Source organism: Pristiophorus japonicus, chromosome 3 (assembly GCF_044704955.1).
Source record: "Pristiophorus japonicus isolate sPriJap1 chromosome 3, sPriJap1.hap1, whole genome shotgun sequence".
NCBI lineage: Eukaryota > Metazoa > Chordata > Chondrichthyes > Pristiophoridae > Pristiophorus > Pristiophorus japonicus.
In genome coordinates this window covers 195,195,378-195,221,126 of record NC_091979.1, presented here as the reverse complement: position 1 = coordinate 195,221,126, position 25,749 = coordinate 195,195,378, and the positions used below count along the sequence as shown (strand labels likewise).

Below are 25,749 nucleotides of genomic sequence, written 5' to 3'. Positions count from 1 at the left end.
AATTATATAGGAGTTGTTAACCTGTGGAATTCTCTTCCGCAGAGAGTTGTTGATGCCAGTTCGTTAGATATATTCAAGAGGGAGTTGGATATGGCCCTTACGGTTAAAGGGATCAAGAGGTATGGAGAGAAAGCAGAAAAGGGGTACTGAGATGAATGATCAGCCATGATCTTATTGAATGCTGGTGCAGGCTCGAAGGGCCGAATAGCCTACTCCTGCACCTATTTTCTATGTTTCTATGATATTGCACAGATTCCAGTATGATACCACGATTGTGGCATAATTCTAGGATCTGTGTAGTGTTTTTTTTTTGGAGAGGACGGGTGGGCGGGGGTTGGTGGGGGGGGGGGGGCGGAGAGAGAAAGAGTGAATTCAAAAAATATTTACATTTTAAAAATAGATGAGCTTTCCTTTGACATGCCTCACTGAGGAGCAACATGGCAGTGGAGAGTAGGTTTGTGGGTAGTGGATTTGAAGATGGAATGTGAGGGGATCATTTCTGATTTGTTCCTGTCATTTTACAAGGTGCTTTGATATTTTCAAGTATTTCCTAACTGTTTTATTTAGAATTAAATAAAAATATTTTCCCGTAGTGATTGCTCGGATCTGGTTACTTTAATGAGCTCCCATGCTCTAAACCTACATAGCTTTTGTACTTAGTTTGTGCCTTGTATTCTGTAGTGAAATTTATGGATCTTAAGGTAGCTCTTAAGTTTTGTGCTTCTACTTTATAAGCAAATGATTTTTATTACACTTATCAAAGATGTCAGTCATTTTCCCATTTTGGACTCCGTGTCAGCAGCAGGTCAGGTATAGTACAGGTTATATACAGAGTGAAGGTCTCTCTACTCTGCCCAAGCTCAGAAGCACGAGTATGATGTTTTCCATTTCTAGTGCAGATTGGCAATTAGTAACAGGTTAGGAACAGTTTTATGCTGAGGTCTGTACCCAATTGGCAATAGATTAAGAATGCCCACCTCATTCATGCAGGACTCTTTCAGCCAATGGCAGAAGAAGATTTTTATTCCATTGGTCTGGGCTGGGAATTGAGCAGTTTGCTAAGCCACTGCATTCTCCGCAATGATTAAAATGCACATAAGAGCAGGACTACAGGTGTAGCGTCGAGAATCCGGAATCGGAAATGATCCGGACTCCGGGACAATCGATGGCAGGGTCGTCTGGAATCCGTAAAATGTTCTGGAATCCGGACCCGACGACCCTGCCGACCTCTGGGCCCGACCTCGTGCCTCGCTGTCGTTGCCTCGCCTCACCGCTGCTGCCCTTACCTCGGGGCCTTCTCGCCGGCCCTCCTTGGTGGGGCCCGCCTGAACACCACCTCGGCGGGACTCCACCTGACACTAACAGCTCCTCAGTGGGGCCAGCCCGCCCAACCGTATCCTCCTCGGCGGGCCCGGCCCGACAACATCCTCCTCGGCGGGGCCAGAAGGCCCGAACAGCTTCTCGGCGGGAGTCCTCCCCCTGGCCCCTTTCTGATGCTCCGAAATCCAGAAATACCCGAACCTGGGCTCAGGTGTTTCTGGATTCGTTATGTCAGAAAACGAATCGAAAGTCTGGAAAAGCCCGGAATCCAGAACGGCCTCAGTCCCAAGGGTTCCGGATTTTAGGCGCTGCACCTGTACAAACAGACACAAAATGTTTTCCTGGATGCAAAATAGTTCCATAGCTTTGTGGAATAGCTTTGATTAATGTGTTTCAGAATCAGAGCTCCTGATTAATGATCCACAAAGCAGCTTGTACTGTATTCTTAGTAATTGGGAGGCATGCTAACTCTTGGGATTGTCTCATTCTCCACGCTACGCAAATTGCAGCTTAACCAAACATGTACTACACCAAGTCCAACTTATCCCATCATCCTTGTGCTCACTGACCTTCATTGGCTCCTGGTACCCCAATGCCTCTGATTTAAGTCATCATCCTCGTGCATGAATCCCTTCATGATATTGCCCATCTCTTCATCAACCCCCCTGCTCTCTGTTTCAGTATTCACCACCCCTCTGCCTCTCTGCCTTTTAAGACATTATAGCCCGTGTCTTTGATCAAGCTTTTGGTCATTCCTCTTGCTCCTTTGACTCGTAATCATTTTTTTATTACACCTCTGTGGAGTGCCTTGGAATGTTTTTATACGTTAAAGATGCTATATCAGTATAAGTTATTCTTGTATCAAATGCCTTTTCACTCAAGTCAAGGTTGCTGTCTCTTTTGTTCTAGTGCTTGAAGCTCATGTTGGAGAAAGCTGGATTGCCAGGTATATTAGAATGCCAATGTGCTCTTCAGCGTGTAATCTCACTACTTAAATAGCAGTCTTGATTTATTTATAATATTTTGAATTTTCAATTGTACAGGGGAAAAGGATTATTAAAATGGGAAGGAGAGAACATGTGCAGGTTTATGGGGAAAGAACATAGAAGTGGAACTAATTGCAAAGAGCTGGCACAGACACACTGGGTCAAAAGGCCTCCTTCTGTGCTGCATGATTATATAAGACTGTGAGTGGCAGGTATATTTTCCTAGGAATTCTGCTTAAAATGAGATGTGAAACCACAAATTTATATTAGTAACAGTCCAGATTTCTGACCTTGTTTTATTTAAATGCTGCCTTGAGGAACCAACATTTAGGGATATAACCGAATGTTCTGACACGTGGTTCAGTTGAAGGGTAAACTATATTTCCCAACCTGCATTACCCAGTCTACATCTTACTTAACTATTTTGAAAAATGTCAGAATTTCCAGGATTTTAGTCACATGACGAAGTTAGTAATCTAGTATATATTTGTATAAATCTGTGTGTGAAAGTGAATAGGTATGATCTGTTGTCTCCTGCAATGCATGTATTCCAGAGGCACGTGGCCCAGCTGTGTCATTGTTCATCCGTCTGTTCCATTTAGTTGATGCAGGGTGACTTTCATGTAAAAAGAATAAACTTGCAGCATAATTATCGCAAGATTACCAGAATTTAATCTGCAGTGGTTACTTGGAACTAACACTACTTCAGATATTAAGTATTCAGTAGTAGGAAGATAAGTTAATAAAGATTTTGAAGACTCAGTCAATATTCTTTCTCTAGTCTGCCAACTTGGAAGACATCCAGCAGTTTTCTGTTTTCTTGAAATTGCCCTATCTATGTGAGCTGATGTCATTCAATGAAGAATTCAGTAAACTGAATGTATTAACATATTAATCGCATAGCAAGCTCGCAGCAATGAGAGCGTAATTTTCGAAGACGATCTTAGCAAACATACATCTAGTGAAAGGTTAATGCTTCTGGAGTTGTCTGGATGCTATTAAAAGTTTACATGGCTGGGTGTTCTGTTAAACTCTTGCTTTTTATCTACAGGAGAGTATTGGCACTTAAGGAAAACTGACTGGTGCTATGATGCTGGAGAGGTTTTGAAAGATGAAGTAAGTTGATGAGGTGAAAATTGAGCTCTACCACACAGATACAATAAACAACACTAACTCATTTGCCTCATTATACCATTGTGATACCAGTGATAGTGTTAGTAATAGTGCCAATTTCACCCACCCAAAGATCAAAGTGCAGCTAAGGTCACACAAATTATAAATTACTTTGCAGTAATTTGTTGGGTTTCAGACAAAAGAAAATGTTCAAAATACCTTATGAATGTCCTCTGAATCACAAGTTATAATTTAAACTCACGTAGAGGTAACTATAGACATGTTTTATAATATATCTGCCCTCTGGGCACCACCATACAGAACCATGTTCTGGGACCTGTGTTTACCTCCATAGGCCCCATCCCTTGCACTTGGCTATGTTGTTATGGGGAAGTTATGAGAAGAGATTGGCTGCTTTCTCACATGAAAGGTTAGGGAGTCATCCCTAGGTTGTGTGCCCTCCACTGCTGGATTCAGACCCATCAGTAGAGGTCTGGTTGCAGGTTTCCTCACACACACTAACACAGGGATGGGTTGGAAAAAAGGGTTTATATAGGCATCATTGATGTATTTGTTTGATATGGAGACTTTTAATATAATTTCACGTAAGATGATACTGATTTTATGGTATAGGTCCTCAACTGTGGATGATTTATGAAACATTTAGCACTTGGTAGTTCATAAAGACTTTACTTTTAATAAATAAATAAACATGTTTGGTGGGGGGGGCAATATTACTATATATTGAAAGTCTGTCCTCTTTAAGCTGTCCAAAACTCTGCAGTTATTTGGAGATGGGTGGGGTGGAAGAGAAGAAAATCACGTGAACCCTCAAGCGTAAGGCATTTTCATTCAGCTAGAAATCCCTTGCCATCAAAAGTATTGTGAACACAGGATTCTAATAATTTTTGTTCCATTTGCTGTTGCTTAACAAACCTACGGAAATTGTCATTGCAACAGAAAGTCTGCACATTGCTCTGCAGATGATTCAGGAAAATCTGGAACTTTCCCCCCCCCCCCCCCCCCCCCCAAAAAGCCGTTGAGGCTGGGGGCCAAATGAAACTTTCAAAAGTGAGATTGATAGATTTTTGTTCCGTAAGGGTATTAAGGGATACGGGACCAAGGCGGGTAAGTGGGGTTGAGATACAGATCAGCCATGATCTAATTGAATGGCAGACCAGGCTTAAGAGGCTGAATGGCCTACTTCTGTTCCGATGTAAAAGGTAATGACAGTGTAAGCCACAGATTCCAAGTTTCTTTGGTGAATTGGTTGATTTCAGTTGGGCTGGCACTTAAGGGTGTTAATTTGATCTCGGTGACCATGGTCTAGGGAGAGGAATCCTGAGTTCTTGCGTTCCATGATTGCAACTTCTGCTGGAAAGTACACGTGAGGATGACAGAAGCAACCTCAAGTATGATATCCCCTGCAGTGAAATAGCCTGTATTATTTCTAGGTTCACACACACACAATGGCTGCTTGAGTGAAATACTAGATAGCAACCAGCACTCATTGAACCCACTCCCAAACAGGAGTCAATGCTTTCAGAAGGAGTTGGGAGAAAATTGGCAGAAAAGGGAGAGAAATTTAAATTTGTACAATACTGTTTTCTATGTTGGTGTTTGTAGGAAGCCACATTGGCAGGCATGAAGATAAACAATGGAGAGATGCTGATCATCATGGAGGGACGACTTCCACCAAAGGTAAAACCTTAGTTAAACCCAGTTGGATACACTCGGTACATTCTACAAATTTTAGTGATGGTCAAACCTTCCCATTTTCTCAAATTTTTTACATACAATATCACTAAATAGTCTAATTATTTCAATGATTTTTGAACCAAAGCATATCTCATTGCTATTCATGGGACCTTGCCTCACTTCCCTACATTACAGCATTGATTGTACTTCAAAATTACTTCATTCGCATTAAAAAGTTTTTGGACGCCCTAAGGACATCAAAGATGCTATATGTGGAAGTTATTTGTTCATTCCTCATTTGTTGATCTTTTCTTTTTCTTTTTGTTCTAATGCATTTTGTTTCCATTGGAATCTTGTTTCAATTTCCTGTCTCTTTCTCCTTATCTAAATCACAATGGCTCTGTCTGGGTGCCTTTACATTACAGTTGTCCCTTTGATTCCGAATGCGCTAGTCCCACTCAGTTTTTGGCACTATCAAAAGTAAGCCTACCTTTTCTGTGTAAATTAAGCAAAAGTGGAGATCTGTTTTACATGTTCTCCTGATTTTCTGCTAATTCTAGAATTATACAGCACAGAGGGAGACCATTCGGCCTATCGTGCCTATCCCTATAGCTCTCTGAAAGAACTATCCAATTAGTCCCACTCCTCTGCTCTTTCCCCATAGTCCTGCAAATTTGTCCTTTTCAAGAATATATCCAATTCCCTTTTGAAAGTTACGATTGAATCTGCTTCCACCACCCTTTCAGGCAGTGCATTCCAGATTATAATCACTCACTTTAAAAAAAAATCTAATTTCTCTCTGGCTCTTTAATCTGTGTCCTCTGGTTACAGGCCCCCCTTCAGTGGAAACAGTTTCTCCTTATTTACTTTATCAAGACCCTTCAAAATTATGAACACCTTTATTAAATCTCCCCTTATCCTTCTCTGCTTGAAGAAGAACAATCCCAGCACCATATCTTTGTACTTGCATCATGCTCAGTGCTCAAAATAGACACATACCATGAGTAAAACAGCAGCTTTCTGTTACAGGACTCTGCTTACAGGGACTAGAGCCAGATTAAACATAAAAGTCTCTTTTGTGTCCTTTATGCGTTTTCATTTTCTTGCTGTATCTCACAGGGATTCCTGATGCTACCCGTCTGGCTCTACCAGCCTGCACTGAATTCAGAAAACAGAGGGTGTTTTCAAGAGGAGCAGAAAATCATTGCAGATAGGCTCTGTGCTTTAAATATCTTGTCTACTGCTAGAGGTAGGTATGCAAAGTTGAGGAAACTGAAATTTAGTGACTGATACAGCTGGGATGTAATGTAGTTCTGGCACATTCTTGATGTGACTGGAATTTCTGGAGCTCTTCAGAATAATTGAGCATACAGATATAAACACCACTAGTTTGGATCATTTTTTTGACTCTACAGTTCCAAAATAAATCTGCTTCAGGTGGGAGTGTGAATGTTTTGGGATATGGATTTGTCCCATATTAATGCTCCTCAGTGATTAACTAATGGAAAGCAATTGCAACTGACTAGGGTAATTACATCTCTTTACTTTATTCCAAAAAGCTGTCAGAACAGGCTCAATGGGCTGAATGGCTTACTTATGTTCCTATGTTCCTATCTGATGTATGATAAAACAATTCTTTTCACCTTTACATTTATTTATTTCCCATACTTTTTTCCTGAATTTCCTTGCATATGCCATGGGAGGGGAGAATGTGCCAAATCCAAAGCTTCTGTCCTTAACGATCTGTTACGAAACCACTAGAAATTATAGGTTGGTTATCAGTCCCAGGGGACAGGCTCCTGACCTTTGTACTGGCCTCTCCCCGATGAAGAGGGCTGAGATTTACAAAATGCCTCTTTTGAACCCTTTTATTAGGTACCAAAAGCTGTCCCTCCCGCTCCACTCAGCCGAATGGAACAGGCAGCCATTCCCATCAGGGGCAAGTGTTTGGTTTAATATAGCACATATTGTCTAGTTACTAATCTGATCCAAGCCATGTGTTTATTTAAAAAAAACCCTACAGCTACAAAAGCAGTTTGAAGGGCATTTACACTCTCATTTCCCATCAAAGGCTTGGCTGAGATCAAGACTTGCCAAATGGGGAATTGCTGTATGACTCGATATCCTATTGATGTATGCCACTATGCATTGATAAATCATTGTGCTGTGTGTTGTATGATGTAATCTCTTAATTTTGACTGTTTAGTACCATAACTAGCTGCAGCAAGTTAGCTGTACGGAAGGCAATCGCTTCATAATCCTAGTCCTTACGGTTTCTGGGAGTTCATAGAACCATAGAAATTTACAGCACGGAAGGTGGCTATTTCAGCCCATCGTGTCCATGCCAGCCATCCAAGAGCTATCCAGCCTGATCCCACTTTCCAGCTCTTGGTCCGTAGCCTTGTAGGTTATGGCACTTTAAGTGCACATCCAAGTATTTTTTAAATGTGGTGAGGGTTTCTGCCTCTACCGTCCTTTCAGGCAGTGAATTCCAGACCCCCCCTACCCTCTGAGTGAAGAAATTTCCCCTCATATCTCCTCTAAACCTCTCCCCAATTACTTTAAATCTATGCCCCCTGGTTGTTGACCCTTTTCCAAGAGAAAAGGTCCTTCCTATCCATTCTATCCAGGCCCCTGATAATTTTATACACCTCAATAAGGTCTCCCCCTCAGCCTCCTCTGTTCCAAAGAAGACAGACCCAGCATCTCCAATCTTTCCTCATAGCCAAAATTCTCCAGTCCAGGCAACATTCTTATAAATCTCCTCTGCACCCTTTCCAGTGCACTCACATCTTTCCTGTAATGGGGTGACCAGAACTGCACACAATACTTCAGCGGCCTAACCAGTGTTTTATACAGTTTCAGCATAACGTCCTTGCTCTTGTATTCCATACCTCGACTAATAAAGGCAAGTATTCCATATGCCGCCTTAACCACCTTATCTATCTGGCCTGCTACCTTCAGGGATCTGATGACCTGCACTCCATGTCCTTTTGTTCCTCTACACTTTTCAGTGTCGTACCATTTAATGTGCATTCCCTTGCCTTGTTAGACCTTCCCAAATGCATTACCTCACACCTCGCACTTATCGGATTGAATTCCATTTGCCACTGTTCTGCCTACCTGACCAGTACATTGATATCTTCTTGCAGTCTGCAGCTTTCTTCTTTATTCTCAACCACACAGCCTATTTTAGTGTCATCTGCAAACTTCTTAATCATACCCTCAACATTCAAGTCCAAGTCATTGATATATACCACAAAAAGCAAGGGACCCAGTACTGAGCCCTGCGGAACCCCACTGGATACAACCTTCCAATCAAAAAACACCCATCAACAGGGCAAAGTGTCAAGTCGGATCCAATATTGGCTGGGAGGTAGGAAGCAAAGGGTAATGATTAATGGATGTTTTTGTGACTGGAAGGATGTTTCCAGTGGGATTCCACATGGCTCAGTACTGGGACCCTTGCTTTTTGTGGTAAATATCAACGATTTAGATTTGAATATAGGGAGTAAGATTCAGAAGTTTGCAGACAACACTAAAATTGGCTGTGTGGTTGATAATGAAGAGGAAAGTCATGGGCTGCAGGAGGATATCAATCTACTGGTCAGGTGGGCAGCCATATCTGTTATTGCCTGGGATGAGTCAATTTGATCACCTGTGTTATAGTAATAAAATGGATGGGAAGAATTTTATTGCAACACTTAGAAGAGTTGAGTGCCTGGTTGTTTAGTTTATGTTGCTCTGTTGGCATTTGTATGTATCTTTGATGTACCACGATTTATTGATAGCGTGCATGGAATGTAGTGATCAAAGGTAAATTTAGTATAAAAAAATGTAAGGAAACACTTTAGCAGCTCACTTTTGGAATTGGATGGTGTGTGTCTCAAAAGCAGCTTGTGCTCACACTGGTTTTGTGAAGTGTGTGTCTCAGCAGCTCTCCTACTGGTTTTGTGTAGTATGAGAAGTTCTGTGCACTCATACTGGTTGTAGAAAGTATGAGATTTCAATAAAGACCTGATCCCTGCATTACTACAACTGAATGTGTGTGTGTAATCTGGCATTAAAGTAACAAAACAAAAAATAACAAGAAAGTAGCCTAACATAGTCCACTAAGGGCTAATACAGCTTAGAATTTAGTGGAATAATGTTAAGATGTTTAATAATGTATTTCAACCAATCCTACTTTGCATTTCTTGGCTGTGCATTTCTTGGCTATGCTCCTAGTAAAGGATCCCCTTGGAATGAGAGATCATAGCATGGTTGAATTTCAAATTCAGATGGAGGGTGAGAAAGTTGGATCTCAAACCAGCGTACTAAGCTTAAATAAAGGAGACTATGAAGGCAGAGTTGGCTAAAGTAGACTGTGAAAATAGTCTAAAGTGTAGGATGGTTGATGAACAGTGGCATATATTTAAGGAGATATTTCACAACTCTCAAGAAAAATATATTCCAGTGAGGAAAAAAGGGTGTAAAAGAAAAGATAGCCATCCGTGGCTAACTAAAGAAATAAAGGACGGTATCCAATTAAAAACAAGGGCATACAAAGTGGTCAAAACTAGTGGGCGGACAGAAGATTGGGAAGCTTTTAAAAGTCAGCAAAGAGTGACTAAAAAAAAATGATTAAGAAAGGGAAGATAGACTATGAAAGTAAACTAGCACGAAATATAAAAACAGATAGCAAGAGTTTCTATAGGTATATAAAAAGGAAAAGAGTGGCTAAAGTAAATTTTGGTCCCTTAGAGGACAAGTCCGGGGAATGAGTAATGGGCAACATGGAGACGGCAGAAACTCTGAACAAATATTTTGATTCTGTCTTTACGGTAGAGGACACAAACAATAGCCCAACAGTACATAGTCAAGGGGCTATAGGGAGTGGAACTTATCACAATCACTAAGGAGGTGGTACTCAGTAGGATAATGGGCCAAAAGGCAGATAAATCCCCTAGACCTGATGGCTTGCATCCTCGGGTCATAAGAGAAGTAGCGGCAGGGATTGTGGATGCATTGGTTGTAATTTACCCAAATTCCCTGGATTCTGGGGAGGTCACAGCAGATTGGAAAACTGCAAATGTAACACCCCTATTTAAAAAAGGAGACAGACAAAAAGCAGGAAACTATAGACCAATTAGCCTAACATCTGTGTTGGGAAAATGTTGGAGTCCATTATTAAATAAGCACTGGCAGGCCATTTGGAAAAGCATAATTCGGTCAGGCAGAGTTAACATGGATTTATGAAGGGGAAGTCATGTTTGACAAATTTGCTGGAATTCTTTGAGGATGTAATGAACAGGGTGGATAAAGGGGAACCAGTGGATGTGGTGTATTTGGACTTCCAGAAGACATTTGACAAGGTGCCACATAAAAGGTTACTGCACAAGATAAAAGTTCATGGGGTTGGGGGTAATATATTAGCATGGATAGAGGATTGGCTAACTAACAGAACAGAGAGTTGGGATAAATGGTTCATTCTTGGGTTGCCATCAGTAACTAGTGGGGTGCCACAGGGATCAGTACTGGGACCCCAACTATTTACAATCTATATTAACGACTTAGAAGAAGGGGCCGAGTGTAACGTAGCTAAGTTTGCTGACGATACAAAAATGGGAGGAGAAACAATGTGTGAGGAGGACACAAAAAATCTGCAAAAGGACATATAGGCTAAGTGAGTGGGCAAAAATTTGGCAGATGGAGTATAATGTTGGAAAGTGTGAGGTCAAGCGCTTTGGTAGAAAAAAATCAAAGAGCAAGTTATTATTTAAATGGAGAAAAATTGCAAAGTGCTGCAGTACAGCAGGACTTATGGGTACTTGTGCATGAAACACACAAGGTTAGTATGCAGGTACAGCAAATGATCAGGAAGGCCAATAGAATCTTGGCCTTTATTGCAAAGGGGATGGAGTATAAAAGCAGGGAAGTCTTGCTACAGTTACAGAGGGTACTGGAATACTGCGTATAGTTTTGGTTTCCATATTTACGAAAGGATATACTTGCTTTGGAGGCAGTTCAGAGAAGGTTCACTAGGTTGATTCTGGAGATGAGGGGGTTGACGTATGAGGAAAGGTTGAGGAGGTCGGGCCTCTACTTGGAGTTCAGAAGAATGAGAGGTGACCTTATCGAAATGTATAAGATTATGAGGGGGCTTGACAAGGTGGATGCAGAGAGGATGTTTTCACTGATAGGGGAGACTAGAACTAGGGGGCATAATCTTAGAATAAGGGGCACCCATTTAAAACTGAGATGAGGAGAAATTTCTTCTCTGTGGGTTGTAAATCTGTGGAATTTGCTGCCTCAGAGAGCTGTGGAAGCTGGGACATTGAATAAATTGAAGACAGAGGTAGACAGTTTCTTAACCGATAAGGGATTAGGGGGTTATGGGGAGCGGGCAGGGAAGTGGACCTGCGTTCATGATCAGATCAGCCATAATCATATTAAATGGCGGAGCAGGCTCGAGGGGCTGTATGGCCTACTCCTGCTCCTATTTCTTATGTTCTTATGAGTTAATATGCAGTCTGATTGATTCCTTGAGCCATGGTCGCGTGTTTAGCCTTCCATATGTTGTTGATCTGTTTGAGATTCTCCAGTATAACAGCACTTGGGACAATGAGCTGCATTTTTATAAGCAATTCTGAAATTTCCATCTTTCTCTTATATTGCAGATTGTGCACTACATCATTATATGATCACTGAGCTAGAGTACGTGGGCAATATTGAGATATCTGGGGAAGCTAGTCTTGAGGATTTAAAAACTCAGGTAGGTTAACTCACTAATTTGTTTCCTTTTGATATTCTTATATGTTGTTTGGAAAGCTCTGTACTCTGTTTAGTTTGTCGAGCTCTGGATATCCCTCAGCAGATGTATCTTTTTTTAAAATTCATTTTTGGGCTATGGTTGTCGGTTGCCCTTGAGAAGGTGATGATGGGCCGTCTTCTTGAACCGCTGTAGTCCATGTAGTGAAGTTGCTTCCACAGTGCTGTTAGGTAGGGAGTTCCAGGATTTTGAACCACATTGATAAAGGAACAGCGATATATGACCAAGTCGGGATGGTGTGTGACTTGGAGGTGATGGTGTTCCCATGTGCCAAGGAACAAAGTATTTCTCAGAGGATGGATTATGCTATGCTCAAATACACCATCTCCCATACTGAAGAGACGTGATCAGGGTGTCAGCCCTCCACATATAGCCCAAACGTGATCATTTTGAGCTGATAATCAGCATTGACCCATGTCAAAGCAGTCTGCTCGATCGGCAGCCCACCCACCACCTTAAACATCCACACCTTCCACCACTGGTTGCACCGTGGCTGCAGTTTGTACTATCTATAGGCTGCACAGTAGCAACTTGCCAAAGCTACTTCGACAGCATCTCCTAAACTCACAACTTCCGCCACCTAGAAGGACAAGAGCAGCAGGTGTACGGGAACACCCATCACCTCCGAGTCACACACCATCCCAACTTGGACAGAAATTGCCGTTCCTTCATTAGCGCTGGGTCAAGAAGGCAGCCCACCACCACCTTCTCGATGAGAAACTAGGGATGGACAATAAATGCCAGCCTTGCTAGCATTGCCCACATCATGAGAATGAATAAAAAGAAGTTGTGGATCACAATAGCAGGTTTCTCCCTGCACCCTATTAACAGATCGTCCACCTGAGTTGAGATCCAGCACCCTTGTACTCAGGAGGCAGCATACCGGGCAAATTTCACAGCCATGTCTGCATATTTTGCTGTCTACATATCAAAGAATGGAATCACATATTACCATATTTTACTGCTCTTCTACTGCCACCTTTTCCCTCTGCTACAGGAATTTACTTGATGCTCAGAGATTTCATAGTGTTCTTCTCAGCACCCTGTTTCCCATACATGGTACTACCGGAAAACCCAAATTCACTGCTAGTTCTTTACTCTCTCACTTAGATTTTCCAATACTGGCATCTCCCAGCTTGACAGAATTAAAAAAAAAAATTCAAAGTATACAAACTCCTCCCAGCTTTAACTCCTACAGTCCCAAATCACTTAATAGAGCAAAATCTTTCACTACTCAGCCAAAATCTCTCTCTGCTGCAAATACATGTACACGCTGCCAGTGATTCTCAGCATTTCTCTTCTTTCCAAATGAAGTGGAGGCAGGACTACCTCAACCTTCACGGTGCCAGTGAAAGCCCTGAATTAAAACCATAACCTTTCTTGAGTATAGCTTCTTGCTTTCTCTGTTGTTAGGAACTAGTACTGTTCTGGATTGTTGATGCAGGAACAAAATGGAGGTTGCTTCTTGATGTGCAAGCTAATGCACATTCTTGAACCACATTTTCTGAAGTCCATCACTACAGCTGTTTTACTGCTGCACCTCCTAGGAAAACTGAGACTCACTGGAATAAATGTGCTATTCTCCACCAGTATAATCCTTAGGAAAAGAGTCCACTTATCAAAACAAAGTACAAAAATTGATTTTTTTGGAAAGATGAAATTGCTGATGGTAATAGGTGCAGACTTACATGTGTCCAGCAAAATGAATGAGGGTATGTATTTGTGGTGAATCATGGTACTGGCTGTGTGTGTGTGTGTATATATATATACACACTTACATGCGTGTCTCTAAGAGAGGGGGGAGAATTAAGGTGCAGGCTCTCTTAAGTTATACAGTTATGGGAATTTTTTTTTAGCTTACTGATTTCCTTTTTGCAGGTTTTGACCTTACCTCTGCTGCAGGGTCTTTCTGTTCCTTCGGTAGATTTCCTCAGAGTCTGGCTGTTGGAGAATAAATGTCCTGTCAAGATCCTACGGAACCAGCAGCAGCAGCTCAGGTAACTACCAGCTGGCGATCACTCGGGTAAATACCAGTTCTGGTAAATAGCAGCCGCCGATCACTCGAGTAAATATCACCTCGGGTAACTACGAGCTGGCGATCACTCGGGTAAATACCAGTTCTGGTAAATAGCAGCCGCCGATCACTCGGGTAAATATCACCTCGGGTAACTACCAGCTGGCGATCACTCGGGTAAATACCAGTTCTGGTAAATAGCAGCCGCCGATCACTCAGATAAATATCACCTCGGGTAAATGCCAGCTGATGATTGAATTAAACTTGTTCTGATTTGAACTTTTCAGATAGTGGTGAGGCAATGAAGCGCCAGGATATGGTAGCCACGGTGTTGATATGGCTGGTCCAATTAAGCTTCGGGTCATTGGTGACCTTCAGGATATTGATGGTTGGGGTGGGGGTCAGTGATGGTGACGCCATTAAAGTTTAGAGTGGTTGGTCCTTTGCTTGTTGGAGATGGTCATTGTCTGTCACCAATGTAGGTGTGAATAGTACCTGCTACTTGTCAATCCATATCTGGATGCTGTCCAGGGCCTGCTGCTGTTAATCCGGAGCACTCTCGCCCAAAGCTCTGCTGGTTTCCTGTCCCTCAGCGCAATGACTTCAAGATCCTTGTCCTGTTCAGATAGCTTTGCAGTCTCACCTCAGCATATTTAACCTATATAATTGCAAGCACAATCCCAGCCTGTACTCTGTACCCCAGCATTCAAGGCTGATCTTTCAGTCATTACACTTCTGCTTTGGAACATTTCCAAAACCGTTCTACATTGCTTCTTAAAACCTGTGTCTTTTTGCATTTGTTCCTCCCCCTCCACATTTCTTGTGTCCTCACTCCGCCCCCATACCCTATATGTATGTACTATATAAATCAGTAAGGTTTTAATAACATTTGAGAATTTCCATCCTGAGTATTATTCTTTATGTCTCTACAGCAAATTCAAGTTGGGGGTTAGTGCAGAGATTGGGATTCAACTGCTGCAGGCAGAAGAACATCTGGCGTAAGTATGCTCATTGTTATGTTTCTTTCCCAGCCCAGTGCCTGTAGTGGATTTGACAACCCTCACATCCCAGGTTGATGCATAAGAACATAGGAAAAGCAGCAGCAGTAGTCTGCTCCGCCATTCAGTAATATAATGGCTCATCTTCAACCTCAACTCCACTTCCCCATCCAATCCCCATATCCCTTGATTCTCTTAGAGTCCAAAAATCTATTGATCTCCACCTTGAATATAGTCAATGACTGAGCATCATCAGCCCTCTGGGATAGAGAATTCCAAAGACTCACCTGAGTGAAGAAAACCCTCTGAGTGAAGAAATTTCTCTTCCTCAGTCCTAAATGGCTGACCCCTTATCCTGAGAAAGTGCCCCCTAGTTCTAGACTCTCCAGCCAGGGAAAACGGCCTCTCAGCAGTTTATCCTGTTAAGCCCTCTAAGAATTTTATATGTTGCAATGAGATCACCTCTCATTCTTCTAAACTCCAGAGTGTAGGCCCATTATACTCAATTCCTTCTCATAGGACAACCCTCACATCCCAGGAATCAATCCAATGAACCTTTGTTGCACTCACTCTAATGCAAGTACATCCTTTCTTCATTACGGAGACCAACACTGTACACATTACTCCAGGTGTGGCTTCACCAAAGCCCTGTACAATTGCAGCAAGACTTCCTCACTTTTACTTCAACCCCAATAAAGGCCAACCTTGCAATAAAGGCCAACATACCATTTGCCTTCCTAATTGCTTGCTGTACCTACATGTTAACTTTCTTTATTTTTTGTAGAAGGACACCTAATCCCTCTGAATAGCTGAGGCGCCAGCATTGAACCTTGCGGCACCCCATTAGTAACAGCCTGCCAATCTGAAAATGACCCATCCCTTCCTATTTTCTGTCTCCGCAAGATCCTGCAAATCCCCTGGGAGGACAGATGCACCAACATCAGTATCCTTGCCCAGGCTAACATCCCCAGCATTGAAGCATTAACCACACTCGATCAGCTTCGCTGAGCAGGCCACTTAGTTCATATGCCAGACACGAGACTCCCGAAGCAATTGCTCTATGCGGAGCTCCTTCATGGCAACCAAGCCAAAGGTGGACAGTTACAAGGACACCCTCAAAGCCTCCCTGGTGAAGTGCGACATCACCATTGACACCTGGGAGGCCCTGGCCGAAGACTGCCCTAGGTGGAGAAAGTGCATCCGGGAGGGTGTTGAGCTCTTCGAATTTCAACGCTGCAAGCGTGAAGAAGTCAGGTGCAGGCAGCGGAAGGAGCGTGCGGCAAATCAGTCCCACCCCCCCTTCCCCCGATGAATGTCTGTCCCACCTGTGACAGGGTCTGTGGCTCTCGTGTTGGACTGTTCAGCCACCAAATAACTCACTTTAGTTGTGGAAGCAAGTCTTCCTCGATTCCGAGGGACTGCCTATGAAGATGATGATGCATGCCCCCAATCCCATTAGCCCTTATCTGTGCAACAACCTTTCATGTGATACCTTATTGAATGCTTTTTGAAAATCCAAATATACTATATCCACTGGTTTCCCTTTATCTACCCTGCTAGTTACATCCTCAAAAAAACTCTACTGGATTTGTCAAATTTCCCTTTCAAAAAACCATATAGACTCTGTCTAATAATACCATAATTTTCTAAGTGCCCTGTTACCACTTCCTTAATAATGGATTCCAGCATTCTCCTGACCACTGATTTCAGACTAACTGGCCTGTAGTTCCCTGTTTTCTCTCTGCCTCCTTTCTTGAATAGCGGTGTTACATTTGCTATCTTCCAATTCACTGGGACCGTTCCAGAATCTAGAGAATTCTGGAAGATGAAAACCAATGCATCCACTAACTTTGCAGCCACCTTTTTTAGAACCCTCGGATGTAGGCCATCAGGTCCAGAGGATATGTCGGCTTTTAATCCCATTAATTTCTCCAGTACTTTTTCTTTACTGATATTAATTACTTTAACTTCCTCACTTTCATTAGACCCTTGATTCCCCACTATTATTTTTTTGTGTCTTCTACTATGAAGACTGATACAAAATATTTCTTTAACACCTCTGCTATTTCCTTATTCCCCATTATAATTTCTCCTGTTTCAGCCTCTAAGGGACCAATGTTTTCTTTCATTACTCTCCGGTATACATACTTGTAGAAGCTCTTACAATAAAAACAGCAAATGCTGGAAATCTCAGCGGATCAGGCAGCATCTGTGGAGAGAAAAAACAGAGTTAATGTTTCAGGTCAATGACCCTTCATAAGAACAGATTCTTAAGGAGCACTGAAAGGGGGAGGCGAAGAAAGAACAAAAGGGAGGTCTGTGATAGGGTGGAAGGCAGGAGAAATTAGAGAGAAACAAAGGGATGATGGGCCGAATTGAAATGGTAATGGCAAAAGTTACAACAAGGTTAGTCGAGATAGAGTGTGAATAGCGGAATAATGACCAGCTGCCATTGAAGACAAAGTGGAAAAAAAACATAAGATTGGGGGGCAGGATTATCTGAAATTGTTGAACTTGATGTTGAGTCCAGAAGGCTGTAAAGTGCCTAAACAAAAGATGAGGTGCTGTTCCTTGAACTTGCGTTGAATTTCATTGGAACAGTGCAAGAGGCCAAGGATGGAGATGTTGGAGTGGAAGTGGAGTGGGGAATTAAAGTGACAGGCGACTGGAAGCTCAGGTCCCGCTTACGGACTGAATGGAGGTGCTCCGCAAAGCTGTCACCCAATTTGCGTTTGGTCTCCCCAATGTAGAGGAGACCACATTGTGAGCAGCGAATACAGTATACTAAATTGTAAATTGCTGTTTCATCTGGAAAGAGTATTTGGGGCCCTGGATAGTGGGAAGGGAGGAGGTAAAAGGGCATCTCCTGCGCTTGCATGGGAAGATGCCATGGGAAGGGGAGCGGGTGCAGGGGGTGACTGCGGAATGAACCAGGGTGTTGCGGAGGGAGCTGTCCCTTCAGAATGCTGGGGGGGGAAGAGGAAGATGTGATTGGTGGTGAGATCATGCTGGAGATGGCGGAGGATGATCTATTGAACGTGGAGGCTGATGGGGTGAAAGGTGAAGACAAGGGGAACCTTGTTGTGGTTCTGAAAGTAAGAGATGAGAGCAGAGATGCAAGAAATAGAACGAACATAGTCAAGGGCCATGTTAAGCATGGCGGAGAGGAATCCTCGGTTGAGGAAAAAGGAAGATATGTCCGAGACACTCATGTGAAAGGTGGCGTCGTCAGAGCAGATGCAACGGAGAAACTGGGAGAATGTAATGGAGTCTTTACAGGATGCAGAGTGAGAGGAAGTGTAGTCAAGATAGCTGCGGGAGTCAATGGGCTTATAGGCCCCAAGTTTCCACATGATTTGCTCCTGATTTTTAGGAGCAACTGGTATAGAACGGAGTATCTCAGAAATCGGAATTCTCGTCATTTAGTTTGCTCCAGTTCTAGTCAGTTAGAACAGTTTCACTTTGGAACAGAATTTTTTTTCGGCCACTTACGCCTGTTTTCAAAGTTTCAGCAGTGAAAACTTACTCCAAACTAACTTAGAATGCAGTAAGTGAAGATTTTTGTACGCTCGAAAAAACCTTGTCTACACTTTAGAAAATCAGGCGTAGGTTACAAATCAGGCATAGGGAATGGGGGGAGGGGGGGGGTTTAAAGGGAAGTTTACAAACATTAAACACTTCAGTTTTACAAATAAAGAGCCATCATCAATAATAAATGATATACATCAATAAATCAACCAATAAATCAATCAAAAAAAATTAATAAGAAATAATTTTTTTTAAATTCAATAAATAAAACATTTTCTACTTACCGACTGCAGCACCGGCAGCCCTCCAACAGCGTGCTGGGATGCCCCCCTCAGTGTGTCTCTGTCAGTGTCTCTATCTCTCTGTCTGTCTGTGTGTGTCTCATTCTCTGTGTTTCTGACAGCGAGGGGAAGGGGAGGAGGGGAGTAGAGGGAGAGAGGGGGGGAGCAGAGGGAGAGATTGGGAGGGGGGAGAAGGGGATAAAGGGGGAGAAAGGAGATTGTGGGGGGGGGAAGGAGATTGTGGGGGGGGAAGGAGATTGGAGGGGGGGAAGGGAAGGAGATTGGGAGGGGGGGGGAAGGAGAAGGGGAAGGGAGGCTGAACGGGCCGGGCCCGAGACTTCGGGCAGGGCCCGTCCCCAGCACCAGATTTACAGGTAGGTGGTGTTGAGTCGGGTCGGGGGGAGCGCGGGTCAGGGGGGTGGCGGGAGGGAGGTCGGTTCGGTTCGGGTCGGGGAGAGGGAGGTCAGGTCGGATCCAGTCCGGGGGCGGGGGAGGAGCTGGAGTTGGGTCGGGTCCAGTGCGGGGGGGTGGGGGGGGAGCGGGAGTCGGGTCGGTGTCGGGTCCGGTCCGGAGGCAGGAAGCGGGAGTCGAGTCGGGTCGGGAGGAAGCAGGAGCTGGCCGTGGGAGGAGCCTTATTCACGCAGCCCCAGTGAGGCCGTTCGGCCAGGGTTAGGGGCTGCGTGCTTCGGGCCCCTCCCACACAGTTTTGGGCGCCTGGAACTACTGAACATGCGCGCTCACTGTAGCGCGCATGTGCAGAGGTCCCGGCACTGTTTTCAGTGCAGGGACCTGGCTCCGCCCCCTACAGCTCCTGCTGCGCTGCGCCGAGGGCCAGAGGACCTGCAGGGAGGTGGAGAATCTGGAGGGTTTTTTTAGGCGCACTTTGTGGCGCGAAAAACGGGCGTCCAGGTCGGGACTGCGCCGTTCTAGGCGCTGCTCGAAACTTGGGCCCATAGTGTCTTGAAGAAGCTCTCGCAATCTTTTTATATCTCTTGCTAATTTACTCATTTTATTTTCTCATCAATTTTGGTCTGGTTTCTAACACTCTCCCAATCCTCAGGCTTAGTACTCTACGTGGTAACATTATAAGCCTCTTCTTTTAATCTAATATCCTTAACCTCTTTAATTAACCATGGGTGGATCACTTTTCCTATGGAGTTGCACATTCATTGAGAATTATGAAATATCTCTTTACATGTTTGCCATTTGCTTATCTACCATCATATCTTTTTAATTTAATTTCCCAATCTATCTTTGCCAACTCGCCTCACATACCTATTGGCTTTATTTAAGTTTAATACTCTAGTTTTGGACTTGGGTACGTCGAAAATGTGAAATTCTATCATATTATGGTCAGGATCCCTTACTATGAGATTACTAATTAACCCTGTCTCATTACACAAGACAAGATCTAAAATAGCCTTTTCCCTGGTTGTTCCACGACGTATTGTTCTCAGAAACTGCCTCAAATGCATTCCATGAATCGTCCTCCAAACTACTTTTGCCAATTTGATTTGTCCAGTCTATATGAAGATTAAAGTCCCCCACAATTACTGCATTACCTTTGTTACAAGCTCCTCTTACTTCTTGATTAATACTTTGTCCAACAGTAGAGCTGCTGTTACGGGCCTATAAACTACTCCCACCTTGTTTTCTGCCCCTTGTTATTTCTTGTCTCCACCCATACTGATTCTACTTCCTGCTCTTCTGAGCCAAGATCCTTCCTTGCTACTGTCCTTATTTCAACCTTTATTAGGGTTATCCCCTGTCTTTCCATTTTTGTCTGTCTTTTCACAACGTCAAGTACTCTGGAATATTAAGTTCCCAACCTTGGTCGCCATGCAACCGCATCACTCTAATGGCTATTAGATCAAACGCATTTATCTCCTTGTTTGTGCCATTAATTTGTCTATCTTGTTACGAATGCTTTGTCCATTCAGATAAAGCGCCTTTAATTTTAACTACTTTTCCCTTGTTGACCTTACTCACTTATTAACTTTAAACACTCTGCCCTTTGCTGTCACACTATGCTTATCTTTAACCAGATTGTTACAGTGCTCTGTGGCCTTGAATTTTCTCTTCAGATTTATAAATTTCTCCTCACCTGAACTGTCCTTGACCCCCTTTTTTGGTTAAAGCCCTATCTACAGCCCTAGTTATTCGATTCGCCAAGACACTGGGCCCAGCCCTCTTTAAGAGGAGCCCGCCCTAATGCAACAACTCCCTCTTTCCCCAGTACTGGTGCCAGTGCCTATTGAATCGAAACCCATGTTTTCCCACACCACTCTGAGCCACGCATTCAACGCGCTGATCTATTTTACCCTATGCCAATTTGCCTGTGGCACAGGTAGTAATCCGGAGAATATAAACCTTTGAGGTTCTCCTTATTAATTTGCACCCTAACTTCTCAAATTCCCTCAGCAAAACCTTCATTCCTAGTACTACCTATGCCGTTGGTTCCTACATGGACCACAACAGCTGAATCAATCCTCCCCCCTCTCTAAGTTCTTCTCTAGCTACAAGGAGATGTCCTTTACCCTGGCATCGGGCAGGAAACACAACCTTTGAAACTCTTGGATGTGGCTGCAGTGGACAGTATCTATCCCCTGACTATACTGTTCCCTACCACTAGCACATTCCTTTCTACTGCCCGCACTTGAGTGGCCCCCTGTACCACGGTGCAGTGGTCAGTTCGCTCATCCACCCTGCAAACTTTGCCCATATCCACAGGCTGCAAGAACCTCGTTCCTGTTGGATAAAGGCTGAGGCTCCTTCAGAATTGTACCTGGGGTCACCTTACCTTTTACTTACCTGCCTGACTCACAATCACACCCTCCTGTCCATGACCAATAACCAGACCACTTCCTAATCTAAGGTGTGACTGCCTCCTGGATCAAAATGCCCAGGTAATTCTCCCCCCTCCCTGATGCCCTGTATAGCTGCACCTCGAACTCTTGAGTCCTAGTTCCTTGAGATGCAGACACTTACTGCAGATGTAGTTGTGCACAATTGCGATGCTCTCCACAAACTCCCTCATGTTGCAGTTGAAGCACACATCCTGCACTGCCATCCCTATCTAACCTGTTTTATTTATTTAATTAATTAAAGTTGATGTATTTAAACAACTTACTTTATAGTTTTTAGGTTTTTATTAATTACTTGATCTAGTTTAATTTAGATTAGATAGATTAGCTTCAATGTTTACCCTTAATTCGAATCACTACAAGTATTGAAGGCAAGAAGCAGCACCTCCTTCTCCCTCGAGGAACTTCAGCTCTCAGAGTTGTTGGGCTGGTTTCCGACATTGCTGGAGTGCCATTTCAGAGGTACAATAACTCCTCTGCCACATGCCTTGATATTGTGTACACATAGCGAACAGAGACCACTTTCACTCTGCAGAGTATGCTTCTGGACACGGCAAAAGACCAGCTGCTGCTTTTTGCCTTTTAATCGTTTAAAATTCATTTTATTAACTGGCTACTGAGTTCCTGGAAATAAATAGAGGATGGGTTAAAGTAGGAGTATCCAAGCTTTCGGCTTTTTTGGACAGTTTTGTTGTCTTTCATAAAGCCTTATCAGCCACCTATAAAGTTTAATCAATATTCCCATTTTTTAAAAATTGCAACCTACAGATAATAACTAGTTTTGTTAATCTGATTTAGGATTTATCCAGCAATGAGGTAACAGCACTATGAAAGAGTCCTTTCCAAATCTCTAGGTCTCAAAATTCAAATAAGGCAAACCAGTGAGTGAGAAGTATAAGTGTAAATAAGATTTGAGTTGCCCGGGCTTCTTGTGCTACAAAGTTGGCTGCATATGGTTCACAGGTTGTAATTTGGGCATCCCAGGGTTAACATACACAGATACCTCTATCGGTTCTTGCAGCTGCATCTAGAAGAATATAGGGGGATGTAGATACCCAATTTGGAGGAGGGAAAGGCTGTGCTTCTTAGCTGCACTCCCCTTTACATTTTGGCGTACCTATGTTTTCACCAATATTTTCTAACCACAAATCCAAGTTTGAACTGCTGAAAATTGTTCTTGGAAATGAGAATCAAATCCTAGCTTTAGAATTCTAGATCCATTAATGACTGTCAGTAGATCATCCTGACTTGGACTTATATCGCCGTTCCTTTATTGTCGCTCAGTCAAAATCCTGGAACTCCCTACCTAACAGCACTGTGGGAATACCTTCATCACACGGACTGCAGCGGTTCAAGAAGGTAGCCCACCACCACCTTCTCAAGGGGAAACTAGGGATGGACAATAAATGCTGGCCTTGCTAACATACCCATTTCCAAAGAGTGATTTTTTTTTAAAAGGTAGTTTGCGTATCTGGCATTTGCAGTAACAACGGGAGGTCTGATATATTTTTGTAAATGTACTTATCTTTTGTTCAGCTCCACTGAGTTGTTGCTGCGGCTGCAGATGGCAGTACCTGGTGAAAGGTCTTATTATCCAGCAGAGGAGTTTGTTTGGGACACGTCCAAGGAATGCACAGCTCGGTCCCTTAGACAGAGAATCACACAGCACTACTCGTTGCCATCGGAACAGATCGAAATTGCCAAACATTTTCCAGATCAGTTTGAGTGGATGCCTTTGACCAGCTGGGTAAGAAGCAACACTCCTGCTAAGGCTAATGTTGATTCTTTTGAATATAGAGCACAAACTTGGTACCATTAACTAATTCGCCTTCATTTGATCTGGTATGACTCGTGTCTGCATGCTAAATATGGTCCATTTTTGTCTTGTGCTATAAACTGAGTACAAATAACTTCTCCAGCACCCATTCAGTGATCTCTAGCATACCCCAAGACTCTTCCTTCAGCCTATTCCCATTCCCCTGGTAAATTCTTCCTCAGGCATTGGATTGGTATCCCGATGTACACCAAAGATATCTAACTTTGTCTCTCTTCGTCCATCCTTGAGTGTGATGTTCGACGGGTAGTTTGGATATCAAGTCCTGCATTGGAAAATTCAACATTAAATGGGACCTGTTTGGCTCCTTCAGAACTTTGCCTCAGAAATCAATTCTGTTTCTTTCCCTGGCTGCCCTAATCAGACTGAATCAGCAGATGCGTCAAACCCCATATCTGATCCATTACCCAAAAAAAGCAGTTTGGAAGGTTGCCTATCTCCATGCCTACCACAGCCTCAATGATGCTGAAACCCTCATCCATACCTTTAATAATCACAAGCCTCTATTTCTCCAACCCTCTCCTTACCAGACTCCCAGCCCCACAAAACTCAAACTCCTCCTCAATCCCATGACTATACCCTGCCCACATACCTATTAGCCCTGTCCTCACCAACTTCACCTGGCTCCATGTCTCCAGTTCATACGCACTGCTCTTCCAGCTCTCAGCTGACTATATTTTGTCTCTCTCTCCCCCAGGTCTATCTCAGTGGCAGAGGCCAGCCATTGATCCCTTGCAGTCTCATAATTACTTTTAAACTCTGTCTGCCTGCCTTCAAAAGCCCTGAAACTTACCTTTTAATTTTGACCATCTTTCTTCCCTGTATCCTCTGTGACCATCTTTCCCTTGTTAAAGCATTTTGGAACATTTAGTTGTATACAAGACGCCGTACAAATATACATTTCTGTTAAGTAGGTTGTATTTTAATTGTAGTTGGGAAAGCAGACTTGGTAATCAAGCTGTATTTGACTGGGGAGCCGAAGTTAGTTTTACTAGTATGTCAGCTAAGTACAACAATCCCTGCAAGTATACAGCAACATTATGATACAAGTGATGTAGTTGGTTCAGAGGTATCAGCAGGCTTCTAGTTGGGCATATTGACTATGTCTTTCATCTCTGCTGCAGTTGTCCCATTACTGTGTGATTTACAAATCCAGTAAAATGCAGCACCCATCCTTCACCTAGCTCTCTGTTGGAAAAAACAATCTCTGACGCAGTAAATATTGTTTCTTCCCATCCCCCACCAAGGCAATTGAGCATACAAAGGTCTAGTGAACCTTTGTTGCATTCTCTGTAAGGCAAGTATGTATTTCCTTAGGTAAGGAGATCAGAACTGTACACAGTACTTTCCTCTTGTTGGAGTCTATTACAACTTTATTCAATTCTCATCCTGCTACTGTTATGCCGTCACCTTGTTTCTCAGTTACTTTACAACTTTGTAAAATCAGTGCCTGGCTTCAGGGAGTAAGAGAACTCTCTAATACTATTGGTGTGAAGAGGTGCTATGTGATGATACAAGTACTTCTCAAGTGTATCCTTATATGAAATGGAATATATAGCTCAAAGTCTGTTTTCAAATGCTGTGAACAATTTTTTTTTACTGATTAAGTATTTATTGAAAGTCTTTGATAAAGAAAAAAAAAGACTTGCATTTATACCGTGTCTTTCACAACCTCAGGCTGTCGCACAGCGCTCTGGGACCAATGAAGTATTTTTGAAGTGTAGTCACTGTTGTAATATAATAAATAGAAGCTAAAGTAAGCCATTTGTCCCTTTGTGCCTGCTCCGCTATTCAACAAAATCATGACTGATCTTCGATCTCAACTTCACCTTCCCGCACTATCCCCATATCCCTTAATTCCCTTAGCTCCCAAAAATGTATCGACCTCTGCCTTGAATATACTCAATGACTGAGCATCTCCAGCTCTTTGGGAATAGAGAATTCCAAAGATTCGCAAACTTTGAGTGAAGAAATTTCTCCTCATCTTAGTCTTAAATAGTGTCAGCTGTGGCTCAGTGGGCAGCACTCTCACCTCTGAGTCAGAAGGTTGTGGGTTCAAGTCCCACACCAGGGACTGCTGTCAAATAGACATAAAAGATCCCATGGCGTTATTTCGAAGAGGAGCAAGGGAGTTATCCCTGGTGTCCTGACCAATATTTATCCCTCAATTAACATAACAAAAACCAGATTATCTGGTCATTATCGCATAGGAGCTTACCTGTGCGCAAATTGGCTGCCTCATCTCCTACATTACAACAGTGACTACACTCCAAAAGTATTTAATTGGCTGTAAAGCGCTTTG

The 25,749-nt window shown here is 43.1% G+C and overlaps 1 protein-coding gene across 3 annotated transcripts in view; it reads left to right on the top strand.

The window, feature by feature from the left end:
* The window catches only part of usp40 (ubiquitin specific peptidase 40), a 227,813-nt gene that overhangs the window by 164,278 nt on the left and 37,786 nt on the right, over nt 1-25,749 (top strand). For all 3 annotated transcript variants that reach the window (XM_070876177.1, XM_070876175.1, XM_070876176.1), the window contains exons 22-29: nt 2,230-2,266; nt 3,358-3,422; nt 5,046-5,120; nt 6,237-6,366; nt 11,777-11,871; nt 13,807-13,925; nt 14,875-14,940; nt 23,150-23,360. In XM_070876177.1, the coding sequence (XP_070732278.1) occupies nt 2,230-2,266; nt 3,358-3,422; nt 5,046-5,120; nt 6,237-6,366; nt 11,777-11,871; nt 13,807-13,925; nt 14,875-14,940; nt 23,150-23,360 (798 nt within the window). The remainder of the gene's footprint in view (nt 1-2,229; nt 2,267-3,357; nt 3,423-5,045; nt 5,121-6,236; nt 6,367-11,776; nt 11,872-13,806; nt 13,926-14,874; nt 14,941-23,149; nt 23,361-25,749) is intronic.